Source organism: Lithobates pipiens, unplaced genomic scaffold (assembly GCF_037356315.1).
Source record: "Lithobates pipiens isolate NorthernLeopardFrog02 unplaced genomic scaffold, aLitPip1_a1.2 Scaffold_18, whole genome shotgun sequence".
Classification (NCBI taxonomy): domain Eukaryota; kingdom Metazoa; phylum Chordata; class Amphibia; order Anura; family Ranidae; genus Lithobates; species Lithobates pipiens.
This window is the reverse complement of record NW_027507758.1, coordinates 497,640,126-497,656,435: the sequence shown is the minus strand read 5'-3', so window position 1 is coordinate 497,656,435 and position 16,310 is coordinate 497,640,126. Positions and strand designations below refer to the sequence as shown.

The 16,310-nt window shown below is 42.5% G+C and overlaps 1 protein-coding gene across 2 annotated transcripts in view; it reads left to right on the top strand.

Moving 5' to 3' along the window:
- The window catches only part of LOC143988784 (uncharacterized), an 81,912-nt gene extending 69,000 nt beyond the window's left edge, over positions 1-12,912 (top strand). For both annotated transcript variants that reach the window (XM_077488641.1, XM_077488640.1), the window contains one exon: positions 8,158-12,912. In XM_077488641.1, coding sequence (XP_077344767.1) covers positions 8,158-10,091 — 1,934 coding nt within the window. In that variant the 3' untranslated portion in view covers positions 10,092-12,912. The remainder of the gene's footprint in view (positions 1-8,157) is intronic.
- Positions 12,913-16,310: the final 3,398 nt, after the last annotated feature.

The window sequence follows — 16,310 nt, the reverse complement described above, 5'->3', positions numbered from 1 at the left end:
AACGGCCAGGGTTGTCGGGAAGAGGCCCTTGTCCTCATCAACATGGGGACAAGGTGCTTTGGGGTGGGGGGGCCGCGCGGCCCCCCCTTCCCCAGGGCACCCCCCAATGTTGAGGGCACGCGGCCTGGTATGGCTCAGGAGGGGGGGCGCTCGCTCGCCCCCCTTTCCTGGCCGGCCGGGTAGCGTGCTCGGACAAGGGTCTGTTGTGGACTTGGGGGGGACCCCCACGCCGATTTTTTTCGGCATTGGGGTTCCCCTTTAAGTCCATACCAGGCGGCGGGGCCAGCGACGTCTCCTTCGCGGGCCCCGCCTACCTGGAGACCCGCTCGAAATGAGCGGACTTTCCTCCCCGTGTGTGGGCGAGTCCGTTCATTTCAAAAGTAGGGCGGATAGTATGGCGGACTTAGTACGCCGTATTAGTCCGCTCAAAAAGTGGTGTGTGTGGTCAAGTCCGTTCATTCGAAAGTATGACGGACTGTCCGTCGGATTGTCTGACGGACTAAGTTGGCCAGACAGTCCGCCCCGTGTGTACGCGGCTTTAGTCCCACAATTGGTCCTTTAATGTAATGGGCATTTCCTTGACCACCAAAGAGGCTTAGGGGTGGGAGGTTTGGAGCGAAGCTCAACCCTTTTAGGAATAGGTGATGTTTGTTTATACCTTGTTTTATCATGAGCTTGTCGGTTGCACGTTCACTTTAATGCCTCCTAGCAAATACTAAAACACAGATTAATGCAGTTATGCATTCATTAAGAAAAATGTAAGTGCATTTTAATGCAACTGGTCTTAGCACCTGAATTTGTACACTTCAAAGAAAAATAACAGACAGGCTATAGTTCAATGTATGGACTTTAAATGATTGATTTCATTATATACAAAAATCTACATACATAACCCCAAAACAGTATAATGCATACCCCCCACCTAAAAAACAGCAGATCTTTTGTTTGAAAAAACACACATGGCCGTGGGTACTCCACAATTATGCATACTGCAGCAGTAAAAAGTTCCCACAAAGACAGCAATAAACTGCATAGTAGAGGAGACTGGGCTACTGTCTTGCATCTTGCAAGGGAGAGCTTCCTCTGGGTGTCGGTTTTATGGTGGGGCGTTTATATTGTGCTGTTTTTGAGCTATTTATGTAGATTCTTTTATGTAATATAGTGATTAACCACTTACAGCCCGAAAGCATTTAACTACTTCCTGACCAGGCCATTTTTTGTGATACGGCACTGCGTCGCTTTAACTGACAATTGACATTTTACACAAACAAAATGTATGTCCTTTTTTTCAAAACAAATAGAGCTTTCTTTTGGTGGTATTTGATCACCTCTGCAGTTTTTATTTTTTGCTCTATAAACAAAAAAAGACCAACAATTCTGAAAAAAAAAAACAATACTTTTTGCTATAATAAATATCCCCCCCCCCCCCAAAAAAAAGAAGGAATTTTTTCATCAGTTTAGGCCGATATGTATTCTTCTACATATTTTTGGTTAAAAAAAAACACAATAAGCGTATATTGATTGGTTTGTGCAAAAGTTATAGCATCTAAAATTATGGGATATATTTATGGCATTTTTATTATTATTTTTTTTTACTAGTATTTTCGTTGATCTGTGATTTTTAGCAGGACTGCAACATTGTGGCGGACAGATCGGACACTTTTGACACTTTTTTGGGACCAGTGACATTTATACAGCGATCAGAGCAAAAAAAATAAAAAAACTGATTACTGTATAAATGTTACTAGCGAGGAAGGGATTAACACTAGGGGGCAATCAAGCAGTTAAGTGTTCCTTAGAGAGGTATTTCTAACTGAGGGGGGGGTGTACTGACTGGAGGAGGAGAGAGATCACTGTTCCACTGGGAACAGCAGATCTCCCCCCCCCCCCCCCCCGTCAGAATGGGGATATGTCTGTTTACATTGACAGATCCCCATTCTGGCTCTCTGTGGAACGATCGCAGGTGGCTGGCAGACATTGCGGCCGCTGGTCACGTGCATCGGCTCTGGCATGCCCCCTATAGCTTCTTAAAGTGGCTGACGTACAATGACGGTGATTCACGCAGCCGTGCCAACCTGCCACAGCACAACTGCGGCAGTTGGTCGAAAAGTAGTTAATTAAAAGTTTGTGGCATGCATTATACCCTTACTTTTATGTTTATTACTTTTGCTCTATTGGTTGTTGAGAGGTATGCATTGTAACAATGTTTAGTCAAAGGTGTAGAACTAAAGATGTTCTACAACTTTGAGGTGAAGCTGCGATGTTTTATAAGAAAGTATCTGAATTTTTCTTGGTATCAGCCTCTTGTACTAATTCCTTATATAAAAGAACTCTGACTTGGGAAGGGAGGAACAGAAATTGGAGCCAATGTGCTGACAGGAAGAGACAGCAAAGTGACAAAGGAATGGGTGGCTGCTGCTGCTCAGTCACTGTCCAATCAAAGACTGGGATGAGGGAGGTGATCAAGATGTATGTAGGAAAAAGTCCGGTCAGCAGCCTAGCCAGAGTTACGTAATTCTTAAGACTTGATGGACAGAAATACAGAAAAACATTTGACTGGTAAAATAGTTTCTATACAGTGGGGGAAAATAATTATTTGATCCCCTGCAGATTTTGTAAGTTTGCCCACTTACAAAAAAAATGAAGGGTCTATACATTTTATCATAGGTGTTTTTAAAATGACAGAGACAGAATATCAACCAAAGATCCAGAAAAAAACACAATACAAATGTTATAAATTGAGTTGCCGTTCAGTGAGTAAAATAAGTATTTGATCCTCTACCAACCAACAATAAGTCCGGCTCCCACAGACTGGCTACAGTATGTGCTCATGTAGTACACAGATTAGCCCTGCCAATTTAAGAAGGTACGCCTAATGACAATTAGTTATGTATATAAAAGTTACCTGTCCACAGAATCTCTTTCTGCTATTCAAACCTCACCATCATGGGCAAGACCAAAGAGCTATCAAAGGATGTCAGGGTCAAGATTGTAGACCTGCACAAGACAGGATTGGGTTACAAGACCATCAGCAAGAAGAATGGTGAGAAGGAGACAACTGTTGGAGTGATTATTTACAAATGGAAGAAATACAAAATAACCATCAATCGCCCTCGGTCTGGAGCTCCATGCAAGATTTCGCCTCATCGGGTAAGCATGATCATGAGAAAATGCAGCGCCCGCAAGGTCCGCCTACTCAAGAAGGCATATGCTAAGGGCCGTCTGAGGTTTGAAAATGAACATCTAAATGATTCAGAGAAAGATTGGGAGAAAGTGCTGTGGCCAGATGAGATCAAAATTGAGCTCTTTGGCATCAACTTATCTCGCCGTGTTTGGAGGCAGAAAAAAAACGCTTACTATGAACACCATCCCCACAGTCAAGCACGGAGGAGGAAACATTGTGCTTAGGACTGTTTCTCTGATAAAGGTACAGGCTGACTTTGCCACATTTAGGGGCCAATGGATGGGGCCATGTATTGTAAAATCTTCGATGAGAACCTTCTTTTCTCAGTCAGAACTAGGGATGAGCCGAGCACCCCCGGTTCGGTTCGCACCAGAACCTTTGAACGGACCAAAAATTCGTACAAACTTTAGAACCCTATTAAAGTCTATGGGACTCGAACGTTCGAAATCAAAAGTGCTAATTTTAAAGGCTAATAGGCAAGATAAGCAACAGAACAACACCAGCAATAAGGGGTATCTTCAGGTGTATACCATGCAGGAGGCACACAACACCCACTCTACCTGCTGCAGATGCCTGTATTAGAGAACACCAGCAATAAGGGGTATCTTCAGGTGTATACTGTGCAGGAGGCACACAACACCCACTCTAACTGCTGCAGATGCCTGTATTACAGAAACAAAACAACAACAGCAATAAGGGGTAGCTTCAGGTGTATACTGTGCAGGAGGCACACAACACCCACTGTTACAGCGCTAGGTTCCCAAGAAAAAAGACATTGTCCCTGCCTATCTTGCTCTTTCCCTGCACGCCAACACACTACACAAGGCTGCCGCGCTGGAGGCCCTATATAGCGTGAGGTGTGTACTAAACCCCCCCAAGCATGCGGGGTCACAGTGCATGCTTGGCCAATCATGAGCCAGCAATGCACTGCAATGGCGTAGTGAATTGTGGGCCGTTTGTGCCACATGAATATGGTGCGAACAGTCAACAAAGTTCTGAATTCGCCAAACAGGCGAACGGCCCGTGTTCGAGTCGAACATGCGTTTGAGTCGATCACCGAGCTCATCCCTAGTCAGAACACTGAAGATGAGTTGTGGGTGGGTCGTCCAGCATGGCAATGACCCAAAACATACCACCAAGGCAACAAAGGAGTGGCTCAAGAAGAAATACATTAAGGTCATGGAGTGGCCTAGCCAGTCTCCAGACCTTAATCCTATGGAAAATTTATGGAGGGAGCTGAAACTTCAAGTTGCCAAGCAATAGCCAAGAACCCTTAAAGTGGAAGTCCACCCTAACATTTCAATTCTCACCCTGCAATCATTAATGTGAGCTAAGTTCAGTCTTAAGTCTCAAAATGAAAAAATCCCAGTTTTGCTACCTTTATGTTGCAGAATCCAGTGCTGTCACATGACTTCAAATCTACTTCTTTCTGAGACTAAAATCAGCCAGTGGGTGTGGTTACTGAAGGCTAGTGACATCACTTACTGGGAGGGACATTGTTCCTGTGTAGCCAGTGGGTGTATACAGAATGGGAGGAGCTGATCATAGGTTCCCGCCCAGTGTTCTCACATTGTACATCCTAATTCATGAGAAAATGAAGAAATAAAAAGCCCCATCCACACATATACAGTATAGTTGTGCACAGGAGAAGAGAGCTGGACAGGGGGCGAGGGGAACTGACAGTGTAGCTGGAAGTACTTTGGAGTCTAAGCTCACAGTCTACAATGATCATAGTACAGGCAACTACACTAAGGCTCTGTTTCCACTAGTGTAATTTGTCATGCGACTTTGGACACAAAATTACATGACAAGTCACAGCCCATTGATTTCAATGGCACCCATTCCCATCTATCCGACTTTGAAAATCAGCGACTTTGAAAAAGTACCTGTCCTGCTTTGATGCGACTTTGATCCAGAGAGTGTAAAGTAAAGCTGTGCTCTAGGTCACACTCTAAATCATGCAACTGTGGGGTCGCAATAGTGGAAACGTAGACTAAGGCTCCATTTCCACTAGTATGAATTGGAACTTGTGGGCAGTGGTGGGCAGTGATTGCTGCCACTGGTGGGCACTGAATTCTGGCATTTTTGGGCAATGTTGGGCACTGATTGGTGACAATATATTGCTATATTTTAATCAAGGCACTAATGAGCAGTGCCCTGATTACATTTCTAGATGTCCCCCTGCGTGGAGATGCCACTGATCGGCTCTCCTCGCCACAAACTCTGTCAGTGTGAGGCGAGGAGAGCCGATTACCGGCATCTCCATGTTTACATATGACCAGCTGTCATTGGACACAGCCGATCACATGGTTAAAGAGCCACATGGTTTACAGAGATATGGGTTGCGCCATGTCCTAGCAACAGGGCGCGAGAACGGCTGTTCTGGTCATATGACGGCGTCCCAGAACAAGAGCCACATCGGGCTGTCGTCATTTGACGGTGGGCTGGTGGCAACTAGTTAATATACACCTATGAAAAAAATATAGACCCTTCATTTCTTTGTAAGTGGGCAAACGTACAAAATCTGCCGGGGATCAAATAACTCTTTTCCCCACTGTATATGTGGTTCATTTGTGTTTATTTTCTGTTTGCCTTACATTCAGGTGTAAGGGCCAAGATCAATGTCAAATGTAGGGATGTAGCTTAAAGAGCAGCCAACACAACCAAATAAATGCTAATAATATAAATGATAACAAGGAAATAAAAACAGCACAGCAGGCAACTAGTATCTTCATGATAGAGTCACTTTCAATCTGGCCTCCATGCTGATTTAAAAGTGTCTCTATATTCACAAATACATTATTAAAGCGGAGGTCCACCCTAAAGTGGACCTTCCGCTCATTGGAATCCTCCCCCCCTCCGGCGCCACAATTGGCACCTTTCAGGGGGGAGGGGGGTGCAGTTACCTGGATAATCCAGGTAACTGCACCCACTTCCGGGATAGCCCTCTGCGGAAAGGGGCGTAGATCTACGCCCCTTTCTGAAAGTCCCCCGCTGCCGGCTGGGAAACACACAGATCCCAGAGGCAGCGGGTCCATCCTTATTGCGCAGCGCGACTCGCGCATGCGCAGTAGGGAACCGGGAAATGAAGCCGAAAGGCTCCACTTCCTGATTCCCATACCCAAGATGGCGGCGGCAGCACCCGAGTGACGATCGAGAGATCGGCTTCGGGTGCCGACATCGCGGGCGCGCTGGGTGGGTAAGTGTGCTTATTTTAAAAGTCAGCAGCTGCTGTATTTGTAGCTGCTGGCTTTTTAAAAAAAAAACGGCGGACTCCCGCTTTAAATGTATTTTAATGCAATGGAACTGATCACTTGTGCTGCAAAGCTCATGTGTTCAAAGGGGGACATACAGGAAGAAGGAGAGAGCAGAGTGACACAGAGATGAGCCCATCAGGGTGCTGCTTCTCTTTTTTCTGTCCAGTCATAAGTTGAGGGAGAACAAGTATTATTTAACTGCAGCATTTGCCCTGTCAGACAAATCCATGCTATATCTATATGTATATATATCTATATCTATCTATCTATCTATCTATCTATATATATATATATATATATATATATATATATATATATATATATATATATACACTACCGTTCAAAAGTTTGGGGTCACATTGAAATGTCCTTATTTTTGAAGGAAAAGCACTGTACTTTTCAATGAAGCTAACTTTAAACTAGTCCTAACTTTAAACAAATATACTCTATACATTGCTAATGTGGTAAATGACTATTCTAACTGCAAATGTCTAGTTTTTGGTGCAATATCTACATAGGTGTATAGAGGCCCATTTCCAGCAACTATCACTCCAGTGTTCTAATGGTACAATGTGTTTGCTCATTGGCTCAGAAGGCTAATTGATGATTAGCAAACCCTTGTGCAATCATGTTCACACATCTAAAAACAGTCTAGCTCCTTCCAGAAGCTACAAAACTGACCTTCCTGTGAGCAGATTGAGTTTCTGGAGCATCACATTTGTGGGGTCAATTAAACGCTCAAAATGGCCAGAAAAAGAGAACTTTCATCTGAAACTCGACAGTCTATTCTTGTTCTTAGAAATGAAGGCTATTCCATGCGAGAAATTGCAAAGAAATTGAAGATTTCCTACAACGGTGTGTACTACTCCCTTCAGAGGACAGCACAAACAGGCTCTAACCAGAGTAGAAAAAGAAGTGGGAGGCCGCGTTGCACAACTAAGCAAGAAGATAAGCACATTAGAGTCTCTAGTTTGAGAAACAGACGCCTCACAGGTCCCCAACTGGCATCTTCATTAAATAAATGAATAAGGAAGGCTATCACTCCATTTTGCAACGCCATGCCATACCCAGTGGACAGCGCTTGATTGGAGCCAATTTCATCCTACAACAGGACAATGACCCTAAACACACCTCCAAATTGTGCAAGAACTATTTACAGCAGAAGCAGGCAGCTGGTATTCTATCGGTAATGGAGTGGCCAGCACAGTCACCAGATCTGAACCCCATTGAGCTGTTGTGGGAGCAGCTTGACCGTATGGTACGCCAGAAGTGCCCATCCAACCAATCCAACATGTGGGAGCTGCTTCTAGAAGCGTGGGGTGCAATTTCTCCAGCTTACCTCAATAAATTAACAGCTAGAATGCCAAAGGTGTGCAATGCTGTAATTGCTGCAAAAGAAGGATTCTTTGACGAAAGCAAAGTTTGATGTAAAAACAATGTTATTTCAAATACAAATCATTATTTCTAACCTTGTCAATGTCTTGACTCTATTTTCTATTCATTTCACAACGTATGGTGGTGAATAAGTGTGACTTTTCATGGAAAACACAAAATTGTTTGGGTGACCCCAAACTTTTGAACGGTAGTGTATATATATGTATATAGATAGATAAACTGTATTTTTTGCTGTTTATCTTGCATTCAGCATTATACAATACAGGTGCCTTCATATTTTCATGTGGATAACTAAATATATGTTATGTCTGCTCTATTTAGATAAAGGAAAAGTCACCATTACCATTGAGAGCCGGCACAAGATGCTGTACATCTTCAGCTTAAATGAAACGGAAGATCAAGGTCTGCTAAGGCTGATGGAGCATGAAGCCAGAATTGATGTTTATCCTTCAAAGACTGGGCAACAGATTATACAAATTTATGCCAAAAGACCAGATTTAGAAGAAGCTTACCAGTTGGTGGTGGACTACAGAATAGACTGTAAAACTGTGGACAACAAGATGAAGATTCCCAAGTGTCTTCATAGCCCCGCTGGTCCAAGCTGGCTGTCAGAATTGTCTGGTCTTCTTCATTCATCACACAAAGATCCCATCATTTACACAGAAGATGGATGCTGTACTTTAAGCTTTACCATAGGCAGGGAGCTGAGACTCACAGCCAACCTCAGATCCGATGAAGTAAAATCTATTCCGAACCATATAATGCAAAGAGTTCAGGACACGAAGGTGGAGTTTAGTGTCCATCTTCCACAGGCTGGCACTTATGTTCTCAAAATATTTGAAAACACTGATGCGACAGTGTACCTGTGTAACTATCTAATAATTTGTCAAAATACCAAGGTGAAATGGCCACCTTATCCTGCAGTCCTACACAACCCTGTTGGCCCCCACCCAGAGACAGAGAAAGCTGGCCTTCTTCACCCTTCACATCCAGACCCGATCATTCACCAGGAAGATGGACTTTGCACTATTAGTTTCCAAACTAACGGGGAACTAAAGCTTAGCAGCAGCTTGAAGTTTGATAAAATGCCTGGTAAAATGAACCACATTTTACAGAGAACAGGGAAGGATAAAGTTGAGTTTAACATCCGCCTTCCACTATATGGTTCCTATGTTTTCCAGATATTTGGTGAAAATATGGGATTAATCTGTAATTATCTAATACGATGCTCTAACCCAAAAGTAAAATGGCCACCATTTCCTAGCATGCTAAACAACCCAGTTGGTCCACACCCAGGTATAGAAACTGCTGGACTGCACCAGCCCTCACATCTGGAGCCAGTCATCAATACTGAAGATGGATGCTTTACCATTACCTTCACCACAGACCGGGCATTAAACCTCAGGGCCAGCTTAAAATCGGATGATCTAGAAATTGCACCCAACGTCATGTATATTCTTCAGACCATACAGAAGCAGAAACTGGAGTTCAGTGTGCGTCTTCCACGTGCAGGCTCATATGTTTTTCAGATATATGATGAAATTGCTGGCTATATTTGCAACTATTTGATCACATGTTCAAACTCCAAAGTAAAATGGCCTCCTTTCCCTTCTAGTCTTCATAATCCTGTGGGCCCAAATCCAGAGACAGAGAAGGCTGGGCTTATTCAGTCCTCACATCCAAGCCCAACGATTCATACTGAGGATGGTTGTTGTGTTGTCAGTTTTGCATTATTGCGAGATTTAAGCATTTTTCCCACTTTACATTCAGATGATGTTGAAATGATGCCAGAAATGGAGCACAGACATGTCTTCCAAACAAAGACACAAGGCAATGTGCAAATAATGGTCCGCCTCCCACAGCCTGGAACTTATGTTTTACATGTAAACATTATACCTAAGAACAGTAACATGTACAAACATCAGTGTAACTATCTCATCACTTGTACCAATACAGATGTGAAATGGCCAGTGTTTCCATTGGTGTATACAGACTGGTCTGAAAGCTATGAACTGGTGCAGCCCCTAGAGGGCGTTCTACCCAAGGACAGTGATGTTTTCTTTAAGCTGCAGATTCCAGATGTAGCTGGAGTGTGTGTAAAGGGGAAAGATTCCTTCCCTCTGGTCCTCAATGAAAGCGGTTACTGGGAAGGCACATGCAGTACAGCCAATTGTAAATACATGTATGTCTCTGTCAGTTCTAAAGAAAATCCAGAGACTTGGACGTTTATTCTTCAGTATCACATAGGAGACTGAACTCAGCGAAATGCGTGAAATGAACATTACAACATTGTTCTTTTATATTATTTATTACATTTTTCCATGCCATATTATATCAATATTTTTCATCCTGCAACATGGGAGTCAATTTAAGAATTATTTGAAAGGATTATTATATAACATGGCAAAAAGATACACCGCCACACCAAAATATTACCGGTGCTTATGGTAATTAAATGAATAAGGAAAGAGAGTATTTATTTAATAGCTTATGATCAAAATGTTTATGTCACCCATATCTGGCAGTCAGAAGTATTATTTTCTAAGAAGTAGAAGAAAATTGGTAGCTGGAATCTGATTAGTTGCTTATAGGGGAACAGAGAATTTTCCCTTTTTATTTAGTAAATATTAGTAATATTAACATATAATAATAACATATAAGTGAAACTATTCTCACTTCCCCTTGCAGTTGCATCAGCATCTTTACCTTATGTTTTCACAACCTTTGCCCCATCTCATTTGGCTGGGCCTGGATGACTTAAAGGGGTTGTAAAGGTTCGTTTTTTATTTTTTACATAGGTTCCTCTAAGCTAGTGCATTGTTGGTTCACTTACCTTTTCCTTCGATTTCCCTTCTAAATGTTTTTTTTCTTTGTCTGAAAATCTCACTTCCTGTTTCTCTTCAGTAAACTTCTCACCATTATCCGAGCTGGTGGTTAGTCAGCCAGAACAGCTTACTGAACAGCTTACTGAGGAGGAACAGGAAGTGAGAAATTCAGACAAAGAAAAAAAAAAGTTTATAAGGGAAATCGAAGGAAAAGGTAAGTGAACCAACAATGCACAAGCTTAAAGGAACCTATTTAGAAAATAAAAAAACGAACCTTTACAACCCCTTTAACTCCAACAGATGTATACAATAGTTTGTTCATCATGTTTACAATTGTTTACATTGCTGAGAACGTAAACTGAGCTGCGCATGTGCAAATTAGTGTACAATCTAAAGATGATGGCAGGCAGTCAAGTAAAAAGGTTTTATTTTAGAAGAGACATAGGGGTTTATTTACAAAGAAGAAAATGGCAACATTCTCTAGTGGAAAAACCAAAGGTACATGTCCAAGCATTTTAAATATGATTGCTTGATTGATTCTCCACCAGTGAATCTTTTTAAAAGTCACAACCCCTGTTTTATAAATAGACCCCATAGTATGTCTCTTCTGTAATGAAAGAGCTGCCTGTTCGCAATTTTTCAAATTTTAAAGCGGTAGTAAAATGCCACAAAAAAAGAAATAAATTGGGTCATCTGCAGGTTTGTCCTATAATGTGCTAGTATGTACTGCATACTAGTACATTATCACAGACTTACCTGCAAGGGGATCCCTCCAGCATCGCTGTTCCCTGGCTCCCCCAGCGATTGTATCTTCACCCAATCTTCCTTTGAGGTTTGTGAACTCCAGTGGTTTGAATGGCCACAATGATGTGGTACAGTGCTCTGCATTCCATGGTATAATGTGTGCCCTGAATGCAAAGCACCATCACGCATGTGCAGGTGACATCATCAGCTATTGCCAATGTAAATATCTCCTAAACCCTGCACTTTTAGGAGATATTTGCTGTACCTATAGGTAGACCTGATTGTAAGCTTATTGTAAGCTTACCTATAGGTACAATATAAAAAAGAGAGTTTACTACCACTTTAAAGCATAGTTCCACATTAAAATATGTTCAATAAAAACACGGTTGCAGGGTGGTTGCAGAGTGGCCTTCTTCACATTCTGCATGCAACAGCCGCATGCCCCTGTTTAGGTAGGTGGTCAGGTGGATAGTAAAACTATGCCTGCTTTTACCACTCTCTGGCCACCCATGTGAACAAGCCCTTATTATATCAGTGGCAACAATTTCCTCAAACCGAAAGTATGGTAAATTCTATAGCAGGGACACAGACAGCATTAAGGCCCCTTTCACACTGGGACGGTGGGTGCGTCGGTGGTAAAACGCCGCTATTTTTAGCAGCGCTTTACTGTCAATTTCATGGTGCTATTTGGCCATTAGTGGGGCACTTTTACCCCCCCCCCCCCCCCCGTTACCAGCTGAGAAAGGGTTAAAACCACCGCAAAGCACTGCTGCAGTAGCACTATGCTAGCGGTATAGTCACGCTGCCCCATTGATTTCAAAGGGCAGGAGTGGTGAAGGAGCGGTGTATACACCGCTCCTTCGCCGCTCCAAAGATGCTGCTAGCAGGACTTTATTTTTACTGTTCTGCCAGCGCACCGCTTGGGGCTTTCACACTGGAGAGACAGCAGCAGCTCTTTCAGGGCGATTTGCAGTCGCTATTTTTAGCGCTGTAGCGCCTGCAAAGCTCCCCAGTGTGAAAGGGTTCTAAAAAGTTTCCAAGGTTTCTAGACAGCTTTTACCTTATAGAAAAGCATGCTTACTTCTGCTTTTGATGTTGTTGGAATTTTCACTTACTATCTATTTGGTGAAATTGTTGTCATTATGACACCAAGTGAGTGTATCTCTGTAATGCAGCCCCAGAGAGTAGTAAAAAGCACGACAGGGGGACAGGGGTTCTAATCCTCCCCTACTCTATCTGGACTTACACTTTAAGCAAATCTGTACTCTCAAAGTTAGAAGTCCAAGATTGTCTTGTTCATGCTTTTTGTAATCTTTGTAACTTAGAAAACCTGAAACTGAGGCCAGTCTATTATACGAACTAAGAAGATGACACTTATCCCCTCAACTTTCATGTCTTTCTATTGGGTGTGTAATTTAAAGTGACATCTCAGTGACCAAAACTGGTGTGTGGGAGAGGGCAGAACACAACATCATCTTCCTAGTTTGACATTGTCCAAATCTGGGGGGGGGGGGGGGGGGGTGTTCTAAAAGATTACAAATTGCATTTACTTTTTGATAGTACTTTATTGCATTCATGACAGTACAGTTATAGTCTTTTTATTGTTTGTTATTTGCAGGTGTTCTGTTTACAATTGTCCTCAGAAATGTCCATGGTTTTCAAATATATCAACCTATAAATTCATCTGTTTTATGACTATTATTTCTTTTTACTCATTTGTTAATGACTATTATTATTTCACAGCATTGTGGGCTCCTGTCTTTCTAATCAGCAGCGATTACAATATTACCAATGAAATATACCGTATTTCACACATTTCCTGTCTTGAGGCAAGCTGAAATACCTTATAACACATGGCACCTTCTAGGAGCTTACATTTCCTCCTATATGCACCCTTTGCTCCGTTCTGCAGCACCAGTTACAGGCACTACCGGTAGCTTAACAGGTAACTAATAGTCAGTAGAATTGAGTCCTGGATTTGAATCCTACAATGGGCATTCTCAATTAAGTTTGTGTTTATCTTGTGTTTTTGTGGTAGTACAACCAAAAATGTACTTATGGGTAGTCCTGCTTATTAAAAAAAATCCAAAGAATGAGCCTACAAATAGAAAACTATGGGATTGATTTACTAAAACTGGAGAGTGCAAAATCTGGTAGATTTTGCACTCTTCAGTTTTAGTAAATTAACCTTTCCAGTTGGTAGTGAGACCATACTCATCTGTGTTCAAGCTTTACGGCCTTCAGCAAAGTCTTTAAAAAAAAAGATTTCTGGTGTGTCAGATGCCTGGTCTCTTACTGTGGTCAATAATTCCTCTACCCAACCATACATCACTAAAATGTTCTGCAGTTATGTAGGATTTGATATGGGGAACCACCGTGCACTGCAAAGGTTTCAGTTAAAGTGTTGAATGCTGAGGACTTTGCTGAAGGCTGTATTGTTTGAGCACAACAGAGTTTGGTACAATTACCAAGCATTTACTCTTTGTAGGGACCAGTCTTTGGATGTTTTTTTTTTTTTTTGTTTGGAAGTGACCGAGTCACTTTAGTATGTACATTCTTTTAATGAACTTGTAGTGTCAACTTGTAAACATTGCAGCTGTGTTAAAGTCAGATAAATGTAAACCACTGCCGTCAGATTCCAGCTTGGTCAAGACCGTGCTTTGTAACTTCCCAAAGTTTACTTATCATTTTCTGCTAACCATCAACATACCTGGGAACTTTTGGAAATCTTAACTCCTGAGAATGTGGACAGGAGGGGTTTAGCTGCACAAATTGTGCGGTGCTCTAAAATGGGTGTGGCCTGGAAGTGGGGTAGGCTTAAAGGATAAGTTCACCTTTGGGAAGACGTTTCCCGTACTAGCTGTCACTTTTTAAAATCTTCCTGACCATGCGGGGCTCCACCCACACAGCTCTGTGTGAATAAACTAAAAGCTCCTACATTCTTTGCTGGTGCCGGCTTGTAGTTCTTGTGTTCAGAAATATTATTGATGGTAAGAACAATAAGTCTCGACAGTGTGCATTGAAAGTAAATGTTCCTCCAGGTTAAGGGGAGGCATTAGCAGTGTAATGACACTTTGCAGAGGTAGGGACGACCCAGCCCTTTGTAAAAGAACATGTATAGAGAGCAAAAAAGAAAAGAAAACAGAAAACAACAAGGCATGAAATTACATCATAAGGCTACGTGGTGTGAGTGAGGACACTTAGTAGGATGTTGGTAGGTGAAATCCAGGAACCAGTATGATTCCTATGTACCAAGATTGATTACCGGGGACTCCAGTCAGTGTTGTCTTATAGTTGTCTCACAGACTAATGTCTAAGAGTGCTTGGAACTGAGAAAGATTTGTTGTAGGATAAGCATTTGAGACCAATTGTAGGTAGGGGGGAATGTCCAGTCCCAGTAAGATGAATCAATAGATTGATCAGAGCTGAAAGATTTGCATCAGGGGGAGAATAGCTGAAAGTTGAGAAAGGAGAGGAAGAAAGAAGAGTGGAGAGAGCAGAAAGAGGGGAGTTGAGAAAGGTGGGGGGGGGGGGCAGCCAAGAAGAAGTGGCGGAGGGCAAGGAGGGAGTTCACCATGGGGGGGGGAGAGATAATGGTCTGGTCCCTAAGCGTAGGCAGAGTTATCCATAGGGCTATTCAGGGTAACAGTAAGGCATTATCGAAGTTGGGAGGGAGGAAATGGTCGACTCAAGGTCTCCAAAGGCGTTCAAACTTTTTGGCCCTGTCTAGGAGAACTGCTTCTGTTTTGGTGGGAACCATGGCTCTGGTAACCCTATTTTTCGTTTCCAAGATAATGGGGTGTGGGGTTGGCTTGTAGTTCTCAATGAACTACCGCGGTGTGGGTAGTAGCAGTCTATCTGCTTGCCCGTATAGGATGTATGAACAAACAGATATACTGACAGATATGAAGGTGACCTGCATGGCATCAGCAATCTGCTGATTGCTGGTTCAATGCTTTAAAGGTTCCAAAAGGAAAAAATAATAAATGCACATTTTTTTATCTGCAAAAAATGTGCGTTTATTATTTTCTTCTAAAAGGGGAACTTATCCTTTAAATGATAGTTCCCGAGTCTACAGAAAGGTAGATAGGTGGAAGCCAAGTGCACTGTGTGTCCACCATTCTAGTGACGCTGACAGTGCACCTGGTTGCCAACTACACACAATTCAAGTGACACTGACAGTCCACCTGGCTACCACTTACCTGCCATTCCAGTTACACTAACAATGTTACCTGTAGATGGCAACCAAGTTTACTGACAGTGTCACTGGAATAGTGGATAGGTGGAGGAGTCCTCCACCGGACTCCTACACAAGACAGCACTCCTTCCCTCTACCCTTCTCTTTATGCAGCCAGTCATTGCAAAATATTGCATGCATGACTCACAAGAATAAAATCACGCATGCTTCCTTTATGTTAACAAAACAATACAGAATGGTGGCCTAGAGGGGGCCAGCAACTGGTCTGAAATTCTGACATTGCCTGGTCAGTTCCAGAAAGTGCCCAGATATTATTAATAGTGATATACAACTTTCCAAGACAGGTTTGAATCTCACTGGTAATTGTTCTACGTGCAGCCAAAACCACAAACAGAACAGATTTTCAGGAACAGACAAGGAATCATCATAAGGGACACGTACTACTGGCTGTAAGTTATGATGTCCCTTGTGCTGATTTTTCTGTTTGTGACCTTAAATGCACTTAGGCTGCATTCACACCTGAGTGTTTTCAGCTTGTAAAACACCTAAAAAACACCCATTTCAATGGCACCTGTTCACATCTGAGCATTTTGTCACCAGAAGAAAAACTCCTGAAGCTCAAAAAAGTACATGAGCTTATTTTTGAGCAGATTACAGGCATTTTACTGCTTTTTACATTGGCGACCTTTTGACCTGTGCAAAATTGT